This window comes from Misgurnus anguillicaudatus, chromosome 19 (assembly GCF_027580225.2).
Source record: "Misgurnus anguillicaudatus chromosome 19, ASM2758022v2, whole genome shotgun sequence".
In the NCBI taxonomy this organism is placed as follows: domain Eukaryota; kingdom Metazoa; phylum Chordata; class Actinopteri; order Cypriniformes; family Cobitidae; genus Misgurnus; species Misgurnus anguillicaudatus.
This window is the reverse complement of record NC_073355.2, coordinates 25,113,068-25,128,592: the sequence shown is the minus strand read 5'-3', so window position 1 is coordinate 25,128,592 and position 15,525 is coordinate 25,113,068. Positions and strand designations below refer to the sequence as shown.

At 38.5% G+C, this 15,525-nt stretch overlaps 1 protein-coding gene across 1 annotated transcript in view; it reads right to left on the bottom strand.

Moving 5' to 3' along the window:
- Positions 1 to 12,891, bottom strand: part of LOC129425252 (uncharacterized) — a 122,630-nt gene extending 109,739 nt beyond the window's left edge. Inside the window, exons 1-7 of the mRNA XM_073856644.1 lie at positions 12,587 to 12,891; positions 10,630 to 10,932; positions 9,982 to 10,266; positions 2,505 to 2,816; positions 1,442 to 1,795; positions 695 to 1,003; positions 113 to 415 (exon numbers count right to left, since the gene is read on the bottom strand). Of these exons, the coding sequence (XP_073712745.1) occupies positions 113 to 415; positions 695 to 1,003; positions 1,442 to 1,795; positions 2,505 to 2,816; positions 9,982 to 10,266; positions 10,630 to 10,873 (1,807 nt within the window). The 5' untranslated portion in view covers positions 10,874 to 10,932; positions 12,587 to 12,891. The remainder of the gene's footprint in view (positions 1 to 112; positions 416 to 694; positions 1,004 to 1,441; positions 1,796 to 2,504; positions 2,817 to 9,981; positions 10,267 to 10,629; positions 10,933 to 12,586) is intronic.
- Between the last annotated feature and the right edge of the window lie 2,634 nt (positions 12,892 to 15,525).

The window sequence follows — 15,525 nt, the reverse complement described above, 5'->3', positions numbered from 1 at the left end:
TGTAGCCAAGGCCTATGTCTGTGGTAAAACTGTTCTTTTCTCTGATAAATATTCACTGGAGTACAAAAATAGTGCCATCTAACTGTAGTCCCTCCAAAAAAATTTGACTTACCTGTACAAACAACACCAGCATCTTGATTATGATCACAGCTACGTTCTCTGCCTTCTACGCACTTCATAAGGCTGCTCTCATTTCCAACACATCCAAAATTATTTTTCCAAATCACTCCACTTCCCTGACCAAATGCTGCACTGTGAGGGGCGCTAATGGCTCGGCCACAGTTCAATTCTTTGCACACAACATCAGCATCTCTAATGTCCCAGCTCTCATCACACACAGTTCCCCACCAGCCATTGTGAAGCAGCTCTACTCTTCCACAGCAGGAATCAGAGCCATTAACCAATCTTAACAAGTCTGATGTATGAGATGAAAGAAAAATTGTGTCAAGCTTAAAATGTATTTGATTGGTTTAAGGGACGCAGTTACAACTTTTTTTTATATACTTCTTAAATTTTGCAACTTTTTATTGAGTCTTTAAAAGTATCTGTATCTAAGAATGTTATTTACAGTTTTACTTGAAACATTTAAAACTTTAAAATGAAAGAAAAGGCATTTTGTTTTATTGGGCTATCCATTGAGTGAAGTGTGGGCACTAAGAAAATTGTAGGATTAAATGGATGAATATTCTCATACCTGAACATATAACACCAGCATCTTCATGGTGGCCACAATTATGTGATCCTAGTCCCCTGTGTTTGCACTGTTTTATGCTGCTCTCACTTCCAGAACATGCAACATCATCCAGCAAGATTGGGACACTGCCCTGACCAAAAAAAGCCCAACTCTTTGCACTAAGAGCTTTTCCACATCCCACCTGTCTGCACACCACAGCAGCATCATTAATGTCCCAAGAGTCATCACACACAGTTCCCCAACGGCCATCATGAAAGATCTCAACTCTACCAGAGCAGCCATTACCACCATCGACCAGTCTAACATCACCTCCTGAAAAACAAGAGAACTTGTAGGTGGTGTTTAGCGGCTTTGGCATCTGAGCTCCACATTTCTAACATTCTGGAAGGAGGTTATGGAGTTGAATCAGGTGTTTTATATGAGGAGACATCTAAAACACTCTAGAATGGGGCAGAGGTCTGGAGTTGAGGAACACAGTTCTACAGTATATTGTCATTTACAACAGTTTACTATCCTGGAGCTTACCCTGTGGTATTAATGCATAATAAAAATAAAAAGCTATATTTGCATTGAGTTAATGTTGTGTACTTAAGTGCTTTCTTTGTTATTTGGGGCCAAAAATCAATATTTTTTTAACCTAATAGTGAAATTGATCACAAAAACATATAATTGTTTGCTATTTTTACTAGGTCTTACTAAGAATCTGATCAGTAACTATGTGCTAGACAGAAAATTAATGTTGTCAGTAAGCTAAAGAAATTGGGATTAAATGGATGAATATTCCCATACCTGAACATATAACACCAGCATCATCACTGTGTTTACAGTTATGAGATCCTAATCCATTGTGTTTGCACTGTTTTATGCTGCTCTCATTTCCAGAACATGCAACATTATCCAGCCAGATTGGGTCAATCCCCTGGCCAAAATGAGCCCCACTGTCTGCAGTAACCGCTTTTCCACATCCCAGCTGTCTGCACACCACAGCAGCATCATTAATGTCCCAAGAGTCATCACACACAGTTCCCCAACGACCATCATGAAAGACCTCAACTCTACCAGAGCAGCGATTACCACCATTGACCAGTCTAACATCACCTCCTGAAAAACAAGACAACTTCATTATAATTTAAAACATGTCAAACTCTTACATTGTGCTATAGCGATTGGAACTGTGCAAGTGATTTAAGAAATCAAACAGTGCAGCCATTTTAAGCACTACCAATCATCTATATAGCACTTCTGTTGAACCATAAGTGGTGCTAAGGAACGACAAGTGTTCAATTGTTTCAAATGAAAAAAAGTGGTGCTTTTTAAAAATGACAGCAGCTAGCATATATTTCCGTGCTGATAGCCGAGTTGAAAAATGTCAACCTGACGTTTTCAGCCGCATTTAAAGCTGTGGTGTGCACATCCCTTTATGGTTCAACATAGCACAATATGGTTCTACCCAGGTTCTCTATTGGTGCAATTTAGCACTTTTAGTGCTATTAAGCACAATTTTTGTGTATTGTGTTGTAGGTCAAATCAGTATGTGTAAAAATAGTATGTCTGAAATCTTAATATGTAAAAAACAATAGGCAAGAATTTCATTATCAGGCACAAGTCTCTTCCCATGAAAAGATGCAGCTCACAGAAACAATATCACAGCCAAAACACACTGCAGGATTTTTGACTAATAAGATAACATTTTACATCAATAAATACAATTTTGTCACTCGTTAAATCTTGGTTTCGATGTTATATGTTTACAGGTGAGCTTAAGCTTCCAGCCTGGTTAGTACACAATGTTCAAACATCTATAACTCACCTATGATAGTGATGATCAGCAGGTCAGACGCATCTGAATAGAAGTTCCGTGAGGACACATTCACTTTATAAACACAACTGTAGTTTCCATCATGTGAATAATCTGCCTCAGGAAAGATGAAGACGGCTGAGTGATTGACAGTTGATTCACTACTGATGATGTCTGATCCACTGAACAGAGAGAAGAAGCCTCCAGAATACTGAGATTCAGATGAACAAGTAATAGTGAAGTTGTGACCTCTGGTGATCACTGAACCCTGAGGACCAAAGTCAAATAATCCACCGAGAGAAATATTGGGCTTCTGCAGGTTCACTAGAAAACAAGAGGAAGACATGTTGATTATCTTGAACTAATGATTACAAGTGGCTGTGACAAGTGCAGGAATGCAGAAAAAGCAGCAATTCATTGTGAACACACTCTCGCCCAGGGCGGGGGCCCAGAACTGGAACCTATGGAATAGGAGGTATAAAAAAAAGAAAATATGCATTTTTGTCGAAAAGAATATCTAATATTTGAGATACATAAAAACGTTTTATTTGTTTTCTTCCTGTACTTGAAATAGTGGTCAACACAAAAATGGTTTGGCCACTGATCAAAATTTTATGATGTCATTTGATTTGAAGTTCAGTACGCTCAAAATGTCCGGTCAGACTCAACACAAGTCCGGTGCTCATAAAAGAAAAGAAAAGAAAAGAGAAGAAAATAGAGGCCTTAGAAATGTTATAAACAAATATTTTTTTAAATGTGCCGATCATGAACATGCTGGAACTAAAAATATTTGGACAAACATTTTACTGTTCTGCACCTTCCACAGAAGATATTTATATATAAATATGCTTATATTACTTTACTTAGTGCATTAAAATTTCTCAAAGACTGCCTAAAAGAGAAAAAAATGGAGACAGACAAGTATGAAGCAGAGGATCTTCATAAGGTATTACGATCATTTTATGCATCTGTGCAAAGTTCCGCGGAAGGATAAAAATGTTAGTTTAAAATAAGCCCCTTCAGTGTGATACAAGACCCTCCGCTTCGCGTCGGGTCCTGATCACACTGTCGGGGCTTATTTCCCGATAACTACCGGCTGCCTCTACATTATCCCTTACTTAGCTTGTATAAAATAGAGATGCACCGATTGACTGACATCAGTCTGACATAACATATGCCGATTTTATGCTGGTAGCTACCCAGGACAGATAGCAAGCACAGTTGGGCCGATTCCGGCTGAAATGCGTTGCTGTTTGCATTGGTGATTATTATTATGGCGAGACACGGCAGGCAAAAACATTGTTGTTTTTTTTCACTGATCAATGTTGAGAATTGGGGCTGTCTTCAATAAAATGTCTTCTTTCAGAATTGTGGTGAAAAAGTCAAAAGTATACATTTTAGGTTTTTAACCTGTAATACAAAGATATTTGTCTTAATGTCAGTATCCCATTCCCATATCCCATTCCAGCAAATGTAGCTGATTGTTATTGTTTACTCATTTAATGTAAAAGATTTAACTTAACAAACAATACATCATATCTGTGGCTCCAGCATTTGTGATTGATGTTTATTTTATTAAGAAAATCTTATAGTTACAGTAATTGGGTCATTCTACAAAAAAGGTGGAAATGCTTGTCCCTTGCTTTTGCAGACCCCTTAATCATTTATTTGACCCAATAATCCCATAAATGATATATATTTAATAAATATAGACTATCCTTAACATGATGAGAGAGTTTATTTATGTAAACTTCTTTTTTTCCTTTATTAAACTTTTTTTTTAAATGTCTGGTCCTGAAAATTGCTCTGTCCCTTTGATCATTTGGAAGTTGAACTGTGCACTTATTATTTAAAACCATGTTTTTTACAAAACAAATCTAATTTACATTTACCTTTAACCCTGTATTAATTTACTACAACACTGAAATGGTAAAAATACACTATTAATATGAATAATATCAAATAAATATTTGTCCCCCAAATTTATGTCATTGGTGTTACCGTACCCAAAGCACCTTTATTTTGAAACAATGCATCAGCTCTTTGAAGTTTTTCTTGGGGCAAGAGAGCAGTGGAAGAAGTGCAGTGGAGGAAGGCAAAAGGTTTGTGAGATGTCTTACCCTATTCGTCAAAAATATTGTGATATATCTAAGAATTTTGATATAAGATTTTTTGGATGTCATTAGTGTTACTCTTTTTTTTATAGCTGGGAGTGTTAAGATCTTTACATAAAAATACATTATACTGAATAAGTATGTGATTGTTACATCTCTGATTAAAAAGCACATTTTGTTAAAATGTTTGTTTTTTCTGTAAATTGTCATTAGTGTTACCATCATTGGTGTTACCGTCTTCTCTAATGAGTACTTTCTAAGCCAGGGGTGTCCAGACTTTTTTGTGTGTGATCTACTTTTAAAATGATAAAGCCGACAAGATCTACCTGCTAAAAACACAGTTACATTTTTTAATGACAATTTAAAAGCGTATTAGGACTAGGGATGGGTACCTTAACCCAGTGTTCCCCAACCTTTTTTCTGTCACGGCACAGTTTTAATAATTAAAAAAATCATAAGACACACCACTATACCAAAAAGCATTAAAAGAAATGCACAAACCTCTATTGCAATGCTTAAATGACTTGTTTAACTGGAATATTTTACTATATTTAATGTAGAACTCACATTCAATGCAAGTACACTTGTTTTGATGAACACAAAGATTCTATCCTGACTGGAATTGATGACATTGACATACGCAGTTGTGATTTTTAATTTTTCCACGGCACACCAAACAAGCTGTCACGGCACACTAGTGTGCCACGGCACAGTGGTTGGGAAACACTGCCTTAACCCAGTATTAAACTGGCCCCGGGGCTAAATTATGAAAGACCGTAGTATCAGTAAGATCTGACGCTATTGGTTCTGCTTTCAGTCCTAAAGAAAAAAATAAAAATAAATGTACTATGTATTCTTGCTTAATAATGTTTTCGTGCACATTTTTTCTCACCAAACATTTCTAATTTGCGATTAAGACGTTTGTCTGTGAGATCTGCGAGATCTCTCATGCGCGCCGCGGAGGCTGTCTGTCTGTCAAACACAACAACAACGAGCGTGGCGCACGCACACGCATAACAGCACGAAAACTACCGCTTAATACAAAGAGTGACGATGGCGGATAGAGCAAAACATTCAAAAGTGTGGTTATACTTCACTAGAGTTAATGCAGACAACGCTCGTTGTCATACAGGTAAGTGCAACAAGATGTTTGCATGTAAGGGCGGAAACACAAGCAATCTGTCAAAGCATCTTTCAAAAGTGTATTACGTGCAGAAAGAAGCTGTGTCCCAATTCAAGGGCTGCGACCTTCTAAGCATACAACCTTAAAAGGGGAGCACTTGGTCTTTCAAGGTGGCAGCCTCAGAAGTCCGCGAAAAGAACTGAAATGAGACAGTCTAACCCTGGGAGGACCTATAATTTGCGTCACCTCCCAGATAGCAAAAAATATCCGCATGGCTTCTTTATGCCGCCAGCCCCAAGCTGTCGGCTATAGGTGCATCCCGCTGGCGGGGATGAAACTTTTGCCGCCAAATACGTCACTCCCATTTGTTGCGAGATGCCGCCATCAGACTTTTTGCGATTACGTCCTTATGACGCTTACTGCCTCCAGAGCACCGCCGGTGGTCCGCCGACTCATTGCTATCTGGGCTGTTGCACGCGCCCACTGCGCCTGTCAGCAGGACACAGCGGAGACGTTTCTGACTTATCAAAATAAATATGGAATCGGAAAAATATTCATTTATTTTAGAAAATATGACACGTTGATGTAGATTAAACTATTCAACAGTATATAAAATTAATCAACCTTAGAAATACGCAACATAAACAGAATAATATTAACACAAGTCACAGCCTCAAGTCGCGCTGCTGTGACGCAATCGGTCTTAAAATACGTCCTTAGAAGGTCGCAGCCTGCAAAATTTTTCGACTGCCTAGCTAGCTCATCTCTGGTGGTTGCCCCATCAACGTCAGGCATGTATGCTAAAATCATGTTGAATCAACATTGTTCACGTCATTTTAAATAAATGTACAATCTCTCTAATTGGTTTGCTTACCTTACGTTGAAATTCTGCTGATTTCTTTTGGGAGAAATGTTAAACGTTATGCATTCAACATATTTTCTACTTCTTTTTAAAATCCCAAATAAAGAAAATATCCTATTTAGAGTATTTTTTCTGCAGCTTTCACGCTGGTGCATTAACAGATATATGTATAATATTTAGAAATGATATCCAGAAATTAATTTGTAATAATGAAATGCATACGCATAATTAACTTAATCATGTGAACATAGGTTCGTGATCAAATGTTAACATTGGCCAAAGTACCGATAAGAATACCGCAAAAGCACCGGGCCATTAAGCAGTACCGGTAAGAGTAGTAATACCGTTAAAACCTTAACGATACCCATCCCTAATTAGGACTACACTGCATATCTCTACATTGAATTTAAGGATGTCCCCTAGCCTGGGTGCCAGCCGATCTTAGCCCCGCCCACAACATTTTGATCGGACTGGGGTTTCTGCGTTGAGGAGCTACTATGCTTGGACAAATACTGGTCGAACCAATCAAATTGTCAGGGCGGGCTTTATACGATGATGGACAGATAATCAACAGTAACGTAATGAACCACGTCACCAAAGAGCGCGTGTGTTGAATGGCTGCCGCTGTAGAGTTCAGATGTGTGGATTCTGACATTGAGTCTGTTCTAAAAGATATCGACAGAGCATTGATTTTAAAAGAGGAACAGAGAAACGCGAGCAGGACATTTGTTGATGTTTTTGCCATCCTTGCTATTCAGCAAAAGTTGGTTGCAACTGAAATGGCTAACATTATCACGGCGATGCAACTCAGCGTGCACGACGAGATGGATATAATTAGCGGTCGTTGCCAGCTTCTTTTCGGAAGCCCGGAATCGTGGTTGCTGAATAAGTGGAGGGACATGCTAGGCTCCAATATTTTCAAGCCAACGTAATGGGTATCGTCGTGGATGAAGTTCAACTAACGTACAAATGGTAAGAGATAGTCTTACTCTGACTTAGTAAATACTTCATGTTGTGATATAAACGAAATGTTGTAAACATGGTAGGTGTTGATGTACATTATACAACTCAGTATAATCACAGTATAATCACAATGTTAGCCGAACTGAATTGTGGATCCGTCGGCGCCGCGACAATGACGTTGCTCATGGCAGAAGTTGAACATTTCTCAACTTTCAAGCGGCAACGCGTGCGTCAGCCAATCAGATCGCCTTATGCAAATAACCTAGGCAGAGCCAGCCAATTACGTTTATGGAAGACCGAAGCATGTGTAGCGGCCACTGTGATTGGCTGTTGGCCACGCTTCAGACAAGCCTTCCGTTAAGCGTTAACGCTTACGCCCCGTGTGAATGCGCCGTTAGCGGCAAGGCACTCATGCGCATATACAGCGCGTGCTCTCTGCCCATAGAATATCATTCAAAAAAGGCGCCTGCAACTGCCATAAACGTTGTTGTGATTGTCCCCTCTCATAATGCCTATTTCACGCTCTGTTTTCCGATGCTCATGGAGCATCATATACAGTTCACTTATGTGCGATCTACCGGCATTGCCTTTGCAATCGGCTGGTCGATTGCGATCGACGTATTGGACACCCCTGTACTAAGCACTATTCCTTTAACTGACCAACATAAAAGCATACAAACAAAACAAGATGGAAAAATGTTTAAGTTTATACGTTTTATCATATTCATTATCTATTATTATATTCTCATTTTGTCAGGTATTGAAGATACAAACTCATGGATTCTTTATTAAAATGTATTAAAAATTAAACATAGATTAAGCTCCCCGTTTTGCGGATTCATAGATTTGACAAGTTAATTAATACTATTATAAGTTTTGGCTGTTTTGAAAGAAGTTCATTTAAGCAGATTTCCATCACCCGAATTCCACCTTTTCTGTAAAATGACCAAATTCTTTGATTTGTGTCACGAGTTATGAAGAGGAAAATCCGAGTTCATACCTGTAAAATTAAATGTAACCCTCAGTCGCATTCATTGAGAAAAACTAATGCCTGCTCATCATGAAAGCTCTTCACAAAACAATATCCCTTGGGGCTTTTGGTTCAAAGGCGTGCATGTTTGGAGAAATATTGTTTGATTTTATATGTTTACTTCACATTTCTAAAGAGAGGAGTAATATTTATTCAATTTTTTGTCCAAACATGGCCATATTAGCTGAAGTTGTTTTACTGATTTTCCAATAGTCTGTTCATTCATACGTGATGCCTGAGGGCGCCCTCGTGCAGAGACAGGTTGGGTCAGTGTCATCATACACCGTATAAGGGAATAGCCTGCTGCTAAAAATATGCACATAAAGAAGTTTTGACGAATAAAACAAGAAGACAATAAAACTCAGTTGGGATTATATATGGTCTATCTGTGTTCTTTCAGTCATGTCGGGTATTTAAATAACCAATACAGTATATTTATTATAATGCAATGTCTATAAACATAGCCTAACACTGTAGAGTACAATAACTTTATATTACAGTTTCATTTTACGATCCAAAGCCACATCAGCTCACATATGGTTATTTAAAACACTCGAATTCTGTTATAAAGTGAGTTTGTAGCAAAAACATGGTTTTAATCCCACTATTTGTTGTGTTTTGATGGTGTGCTAAGCTAAGTTTATGCTTCTAGTGCAAAGGCTTCATGAACTGTCTCTAATTTTAGTTTGGGTGTGACTTTTTGGGGGGTTTCAAAAGAGGGGGTTGACGTTTAACTGGTTTTAATAATATTGAGTGCATTCACACTGAGTCTATTTTTGCTGCGCTGATCATGCTTAACTAAAGTGAAACACACTTTTAATGGACAAAATAAATATGATTTCACACAAAAAGTGCCACAGATTTTGCATGTCCAGTGTGTTTTGACAAAAACTGCAGTAAGCTATGTCAGAAAACAAAAAAATGAAGACATTTATAGAAAATGTACTCATTTTAAACTTAATTTTATTATTCAGTTTGGAAGTATATGGTGTTTTATAAAAAAATATAGAAAATAAATATTTGTATGTGAAGCGGAAAAAAATGGGTTTAGAAAATTGTAATTGGTGCATCTCCAGTATAAAAGCCTGACAAAAAAAGTTCTCTTTGACAGAAACAATTAAGTTTGGTAGCTCTGTCAGAGAGGATGAGACAGAGAGAAGAGAAATCCAGCTGCAGTCAAGTGACAGAGAGAGTGATGCGGGAGGGGTTTGTTGCCCCGTAGCAAAGGGACAGAGTCAAGCCACCAATGAGAGAGTAGAGGGAGAGAGAGTCACAGTGATGTGAGAGGGGCCCGCTGTAAAAGTAAAAAGTACCAGTAAAAATTAGGGGTGGGGGGGCTCTAAGATTATCTTGTCCCTGGCCCAGGCAAGATTGTCAGCTGGCCTGAACGCACTCACCTACAGTGATTTCAATAGTGTTACTCCTGGAAGACTTGATGGTGTCATTCCTGTAAGAGTAACCACAGCTGTACTGATCCTGATGTGAGACGTCTACAGTCAGACTGAAAGTCACAGTAGATACACTTGTTTGAGAGGATATTGTGGATGATCTGTTTCTGAACAGGTGGAATTCAGCATTTTCCTGACATCTTGGATTAGGTGTTGTGCATTTGAACTGAATGTTTTCTCCAGGAGACACAACTGAATGAGAGATAATGGTAAGCGTGGGCTGCTGCAGATCACCTGCAAAATATGAGTTTTTATTTAGCATGAAAAGCTCTCAGGAATTTTGTAACATTTAGATCCCACACTGATGAAGTATACAAGGACAAGGCAATGTTGACACAGAGGCAAAATTTCAGTAACTATAAGGTTTGAGTCATACGTCCAAAATAAGTCTAAGTTAAATTTAATAATTAGGGCAAAGGTAACAAACAGAAAAATACAAATTACTAAGTGTAAGCAGTAATGGCGACTGAATGTTCAAAAGCTTTCATAGCCAAGGCCTATTTCTGTGGTAAAACTGTTATTTTTTCTGATAAATATTCACTGGAGTACAAAAATAGTGCTATCTAACTGTAGTCCCTCCCAATTTATTTGACTTACCTGTACAAACAACACCAGCATCTGTATTATGACCACAGCTACGTTGACTTTTTTTTAAGCAATTCATAAAGGTGGTCTCATTTCCAACACATCTTAAATGATTTATCCAACTTGTTTCACTTCCCTGACCAAATTCTGCGCTGTGAGAGGCGCTGATGGCTCTGCCACAGTTTAATTGTTTGCACACAACATCAGCATCTGTTAAGTCCCAGTCGTCATTACACAAAGTTCCCCACCGGCCCATGGAAAGGAGCTCCACTCTTCCACAGCAGGAATCAGAGCCATTAACCAATCTTAACAAGTCTGATGAATGAGATGAAAGAAAGCTTAGATGTATTTGATTGGTTTAAGGGATGCAGTTACAATTTTTTATATACTTCTTAAATTTTGCAACTTTTTATTGAGTCTTTAAAAGTATCTGTATCTAAGAATATTATTTACAGTTTTACTTGAGACATTTACAGTTTTTTACGATTGCTATTACACTTTTTTCAATACTTTTAACAAATTTTCTAAACTCTTAACGCACCAACACACCTAAAACACACAACTGGCAAAACAGTTAATTTTATCCTCAAAATCACACATTGTAAACTAAACTCTCACACTGTTTACAAAAACACTGTAAACATGTTTCAGAATCAACTATTATACCAGATCACCAACACATGTTCTGTTCCAACAAAAACATTTAGTCAATCATAACACAATGTCATGAAAAACACAAACATAAGGTGGAAAAACAAAAACTGCATAAGTTTATGTGTAAATCTGTCCTTATAGACTGTAGTAGTTTATAGACTATAGATTATAGTTTTTTTGAAAACTTTTTTATATTTTTGTTTAGTTGGGTTTAGTAAATGCATGTATTATGATTGTTTTGCTGCAGCAATTCAAGACAAAAATGAATCATCCATCTTAGAGTACGTTACCTAACCCTAACCCTTACAAAAAAAGTAGACATAATTGCTGCAGTAAAGAACTTACAGTAGGCTATTTACGACATTACTGCAAGATATTCAATATTACTTCCATTTACAGTAAAAAAGTAAAAATAAACAGATACAAACAGAAAAAGCCACCGAAGAATAAAGCAAAAAAGAAAAGCTCATCATCTAATCTTTTCTATTTGGCCACATGTTCTCATTCACATTACACCTGATTTTTCTCTGGCAAGGCATCTTGTGAAGAACCTTTTGCCATGTCTCTGACAGTGTTCAGGTGTGATGTCTGGGAATGCACCATCTATTGCATCCAGGTGGGACTGGAGGAAAATCTTCCCCTTGACCTGGTGGTCTTCAGTTGACTTGTGCAGCCATATATCTTATTTTTTGTGTTGCTCATATTGTTCCTTTTCCACACAAGATCGACCTAAAGAGGCCGTCCTTTACACTATTGTATACCATATAGTCATGCAATTGAAAGAACCTGAGTGTGTTTCCTACTGTAGGTGGGAATCAGCTGTCATTTAAATATTTGCATTGGTACAATAAGTTGTTTTTCAATCCCAATGGAATAAAATAGAGGGGATATGTTTATGTTTCAATTCATCATATAAATAGCTGTTTACTTTGACTATAAGTCAGGTTTAGCACATGATGTTATCTGTTTTGACATGCTGTGTGAAAGCATTTGTAAATTTGACAGTAAAGAACTATTGTTTTGGTCTTGTTTGAGCTTGTCTGTAAAAGAAGTTAAAGCATTTTAAATTTGTGTTAATTGTATGCATTTTGTGTTAAACCAACAAGAAATGTGTTAATAGTATAGCTTACAGAGGTGGATGTAGTGCTAACTGTGTTAAGAGTTTTGAAAACTTGTTAAAAGTATTGAAAAATCTTTCATAGCAATCATAAAAAACTGTAAAACTGTAAAATGAAAGAAAATACATTTTCTATCCATTGCGTGAAGTATGGGCACTTAGAAAATTGTAGGATTAAATGGATGAATATTCTCATACCTGAACATGTAACACCAGCATCTTCACTGTGGCTACAGTCATGTATTCCTAGTCCCCTGTGATTGCACTGTTTTATGCTGCTCTCACTTCCAGAACATTTAACATTATCCAGAAAGATTGGGTCACTCCCCCTCCCAAAAGAAGCCTCACTGTTTGCACTAAGAGCTTTTCCACATCCCAGCTGTCTGCACACCACAGCAGCATCTTTAATGTCCCAAGAGTCATCACACACAGTTCCCCAACTGCCATTATGAAAGACCTCAACTCTACCAGAGCAGCCATTACCACCATTGATCAGTCTAACATCACCTCCTGAAAAACAAGACAACTTTGTTATAATTCAATCCATGTCAAACTCTTACATTGTGCTATCATGTGACTAGTTGAAATTGGGCATGTTTTAATGAACAGAACAAACCAAAATGTTTAATGCTCACTCGATTTTTCTATTATCTTCCATTGAAACTTGGTATATTCTAATGTTGAAACGATCACAGAAATCATCTTACAACAGCATTCATGTCTGATGCATTAAAAATGTATATACCTATGATCAGATATTAACATCACAACCGTTCTAAAATTACAGTTAAGAAGCCTTGTTGCTCCTATGGATTTATGATATGAAGAAGCGGAACCCAGCTTAGAAGAGGGCATTCAGACAGAATAAAATATTTGGACAAACATTTTTCTGTCCTGCACCTTCCACAGAAGATATTTATATATAAATATGCTTATATTACTTTACTTAGTGTTTGCTATCAGTCTATGAAAAGACTTTCAACCAGCATAACAAAAGTGTTTCTCAAAAAAAATCACTTATACCCTGCTTTTAACCCAGTGGTTCTCAAACTGGCGGCCCCCAGGGGGGCTGCGAGATGGTGCCAGGGGGGCCCCAGTTTTATGACATTTTATAAAATAAATTAATTTATCATGAATTCTGTGCAATTAAACCTAAAAAAATAAGTATACTAACCAACAGCACTACTTTGTATAATTCAATGTTTTGTTTAATTAAAATTGAGTTTTAGAACAGTTTTTTGCCATAAATTTTCTTTGGAGGGGCCGCGAAGGAATGTGCTGTACACAAGGGGGTTTGAGAACCACTGTAAATGTAAATACTAAAATTTTCTAAAGCTAAAAAATGAGATTAAATTGATGAATATTCTCATACCTGAACATATAACACCAGCATCATGACTGTGTTTACAGTTATGAGATCCTAGTCCATTGTGTTTGCACTGTTTTATGCTGCTCTCATTTCCAGAACATGCAACATTATCCAGAAAGATTGGGTCAATCCCCTGGCCAAAATGAGCCCCACTGTCTGCCGTAACAGCTTTTCCACACCCCACCTGTCTGCACACGACAGCAGCATCATTAATGTCCCAAGAGTCATCACACACAGTTCCCCAACGGCCATCATGAAAGACCTCAACTCTACCAGAACAGTGATTACCACCATTGACCAGTCTAACATCACCTGAAAAACAAGACAACTTCATATTAATTCAATCTATGTCAAACTCTTACATTGTGCTATCCCCATTGGTACTGTGCAAGTGATTTGAGAAATCAAACAGTGTAACCAGTCTGTTCTTGACTTGCTCTTACAATACAACAAGGAGATCGCCGGTGCAACACAGATGTCTGTATAAAATATGCACCTGTGAATGATTATTAATAAGGGCACTATTGCCCGTCTTTCCCAGGACTCTGATGAAGATGTAATTGTGCATCGAAACGTTAGTCACAGTCACTGTTGTGCATCTTTATTAAAATTTTATACAGACATCTGTGTTGCACCGGCGATCTCCTTGTTGTATATTGTTCCGTCCTGCTCTGGTCACACCGGATTGTCTTGGATCACAGAAGCGCAGTTTACTCCTTTTTTCTTGCTCTTACAATACTTTGATATCATTCAGTACACATGCTGGTCTGAGCAGCACCAAGTTAAACTTGACATTTTCAGACACATTTAAAGATGTGGTGTGCACATCCCTTTATGGTTCAACATAGCACAATATGGTTCTACCCAGGTTCCTTTTCAGTCGGTCACGACGACATCACATCGTGACCGACGAATTGGGAACTCACTTAGAGAGACCAATCTGCTTCGAGTACTACTAAAACGGCAATGAACTTGGCATTGAGATATTTGCATAATGCTGGCGCCGCCCCCCGCCAGGTGCCTATATAAGCAGCAGGTGCAAAAATGGAAATGAACTTTTTCGCTTCGAAAGCCGGCAGAATCTGCTACTGAGAAGCTACTCTACTCTGTTGGGATCAATTGCTAAAGTTGGTAGGACTAGCAGTACCACAGCGGACGCTTCGCAGTATTCCACGACTCTGCATCTTTTTTGTTTTGAGTTTAGTGTGTGCGTTGCCTTTCCCTGTGCACATCATCAACTGAGCATCTGAATGAATTTCCCTAAAAGAGTGATACGGAGAGCTTTGTGCCTTGTTAAAGGCAGCCACTCTCTCGTATCTCCGGAGATCAGCGTCCTTTTCAGGATGGCTTTTCCTCCGTGCGATCTTGGGTGCGCCAAATATATGGGTCTGAAGGACGGTCACGAGCGTTGTCTTTCGTGCTTGGGCATCGAGCACGCGGAGGCAGCATTTGCTGAGGGTAGGTGTTCTCACTGCGAGAACATGTCCCTTGTAGATTTGCAGAGACGGTTGTCTTTCCTCCGGGAAAAACACAACCGGCGTCCTGCGAGTGCTGAGGGTCGCCACGGTGCGGCTGTAAGGCTCTCAAAGGATGACCTCCGCATCACTGTGCTCAATCGGTCGGGGGATTCGTCCTCCGGCTCTCAGCCTCCTTGTCCACAGCCGGCAGAAGTGCCAATGGAGACTGCAGCATCGTGTTCTACGATGTCTGTAGAATCTGTTGTGCCTCCCTTCAGGTCCACAGAAACCGCAACATCCGAGGGTGGGCC